This window comes from Aplysia californica, unplaced genomic scaffold, assembly GCF_000002075.1.
Source record: "Aplysia californica isolate F4 #8 unplaced genomic scaffold, AplCal3.0 scaffold00157, whole genome shotgun sequence".
Lineage (NCBI taxonomy): Eukaryota > Metazoa > Mollusca > Gastropoda > Aplysiida > Aplysiidae > Aplysia > Aplysia californica.
In genome coordinates, this window is record NW_004797427.1 from 1159126 (window position 1) to 1160966 (window position 1841).

General features: G+C 42.4%; 1 protein-coding gene across 1 annotated transcript in view; it reads right to left on the minus strand.

Annotated features, from left to right (window-relative positions):
* The window catches only part of LOC106011656, a 3752-nt gene extending 3235 nt beyond the window's left edge, over positions 1-517 (minus strand). Inside the window, exon 1 of the mRNA XM_013082056.1 lies at positions 295-517. Within this exon, the coding sequence (XP_012937510.1) occupies positions 295-491 (197 nt within the window). The 5' untranslated portion in view covers positions 492-517. The remainder of the gene's footprint in view (positions 1-294) is intronic.
* Positions 518-1841: the final 1324 nt, after the last annotated feature.

Here is a 1841-nt window from a genome sequence, read left to right on the forward strand (position 1 = left end):
ACACACACACACACACACACACACACACACACTATTTCTCTGTTCCCCTCTCTATCTCGGTGTGCCTCTAACTTTCTATCTCTCTACTTTCTCTCTCTCTCTCTCTCTCTCTCACTCTCTCTCTCTCTCTTTTATGTGTCCATCGCCCTCTATATGTCTTTATCTTTTTCTCTCTCCAACTTGTCCCTCTCCGTCTCTATTTCTCTCTCTCTCTCTCTCTCTCTCTCTCTCTCTCTCTCTCTCTCTCTCTCTGCATCTTTCTTTCTCCCTCACACCCAAGCCAAACGGTCTAACCTGAACACCAGCTCGTCTGGACAGGTCAAGCTGTGTGGGTTTGGCCCGACACAAATGTAAAACTTTTGGCAGTCCTTGAAGTTGTACTCGAACCGAGCACCATCGGAACACAGAGTCCTCTGAGCCCCAGTCATCGTCAGGACAGACAGCAGAACTCCCACGGTTATGAGCGCAGCAGTTGAGATAGGAGGCGCCATTTTCTCGCTGAAGATCTGGTTCTGTTGACCTTTGACAGTAAAAGAAACCCAAAAAATGGTCGCTTTTAAGCACAAGGAGTCTACCCTTAAAAATGCAGAAAATCGAAGGTAAAGTTTTTGGACCCTTGTTCAGTTTCTCTAAAAATATGGAGAGTTTTCTCTTTAACCAAACAAATATACACACCAATGTAACCAAACTTCTCTTATAGGTAGGGCAATGCCCAATTTTGGTGTAGGCCAAGATTTCTGGAAAACACCGAAATTTGTGTTAGCCCGCTTAAAAGCGACCAAATGAAATTAACAAATGTACCGGTTTGAAAACCCTTGCAACACTGTAACGCTATGTAAGAGGCGAGACCTTTGAATATAACATCCATCGCCGATAGGACCTATCCTAATTGGAAAATGCGTGTTACATGACTTCACCAAGAACACAACAACGTCGGACCGAGTTCAGCCTCGGATCAAACCCCCGCGCCTGTGATCTCACGAATACCCCTTTACTGTACACGTGCAGTATGCTTCCTAATCGGTGAAAGCAACAATACTGTTAAATAATATGGACAACAGGAGAAGAGGAAGACCAAGAATAACTTAACTTTGAGAACTTGAGCAGATGGAACGAGGGGAAAAGGTCAGGATATTAATTACTATATGTTTTTAGAACAGACGAGAAGAGTAAAAAACAATGCTACGATTTCTTTCTTTCTTTCTTTTTTCTTTTTTTTTTCTTTCTGTCTTTCTTTCTGAATCTATAGTTGTTTATATAGCTTTTTGTTTCAGCTTCACTTCTACTTGTATGGGTCAACCTAAACTGGGTGAGATATAGTATCTTTGCAGAAAGACGGATATCATTCAATAAAATACTTCGTACTAGACTATCAAACTCACGTACTCTGCATGCAACAATGATGAACCTAACCATTCCTCCAAAGATACCAATGGATGAATGGAGGGACGAGTGAGTTGACGATGTGGAGGGAAGAGTGGATGTATGGAGGAAGGGGAGGGTTGATTGGAAACAATATAGTTTCAAGTCATAGTCAAGTGTCTCCACTGAAAGCCTGTAGTAAAGCCATGCGGTCCAGCCGAATATAGAAGACAAAACAAGCAGGACTAAACCAAGAATCATCATCTTCAAGTGCCATATCAGCGGCAGACATTGGCGATCAAGGTTTTCCATTCATTCCTTTGCTCGAATGCTCTTTATTAATGCTACATTACCCTTATCTTTCCCCGTCACCAATCTATTATTAAGGTTCTTCAAGTAGGTTGTTCTGGGCCTACTCCTGCCTCGTTTGCCTTCAAATTTGCCAGTGTGAGCCAGATGCTCAAGACCTTTATGTCTAT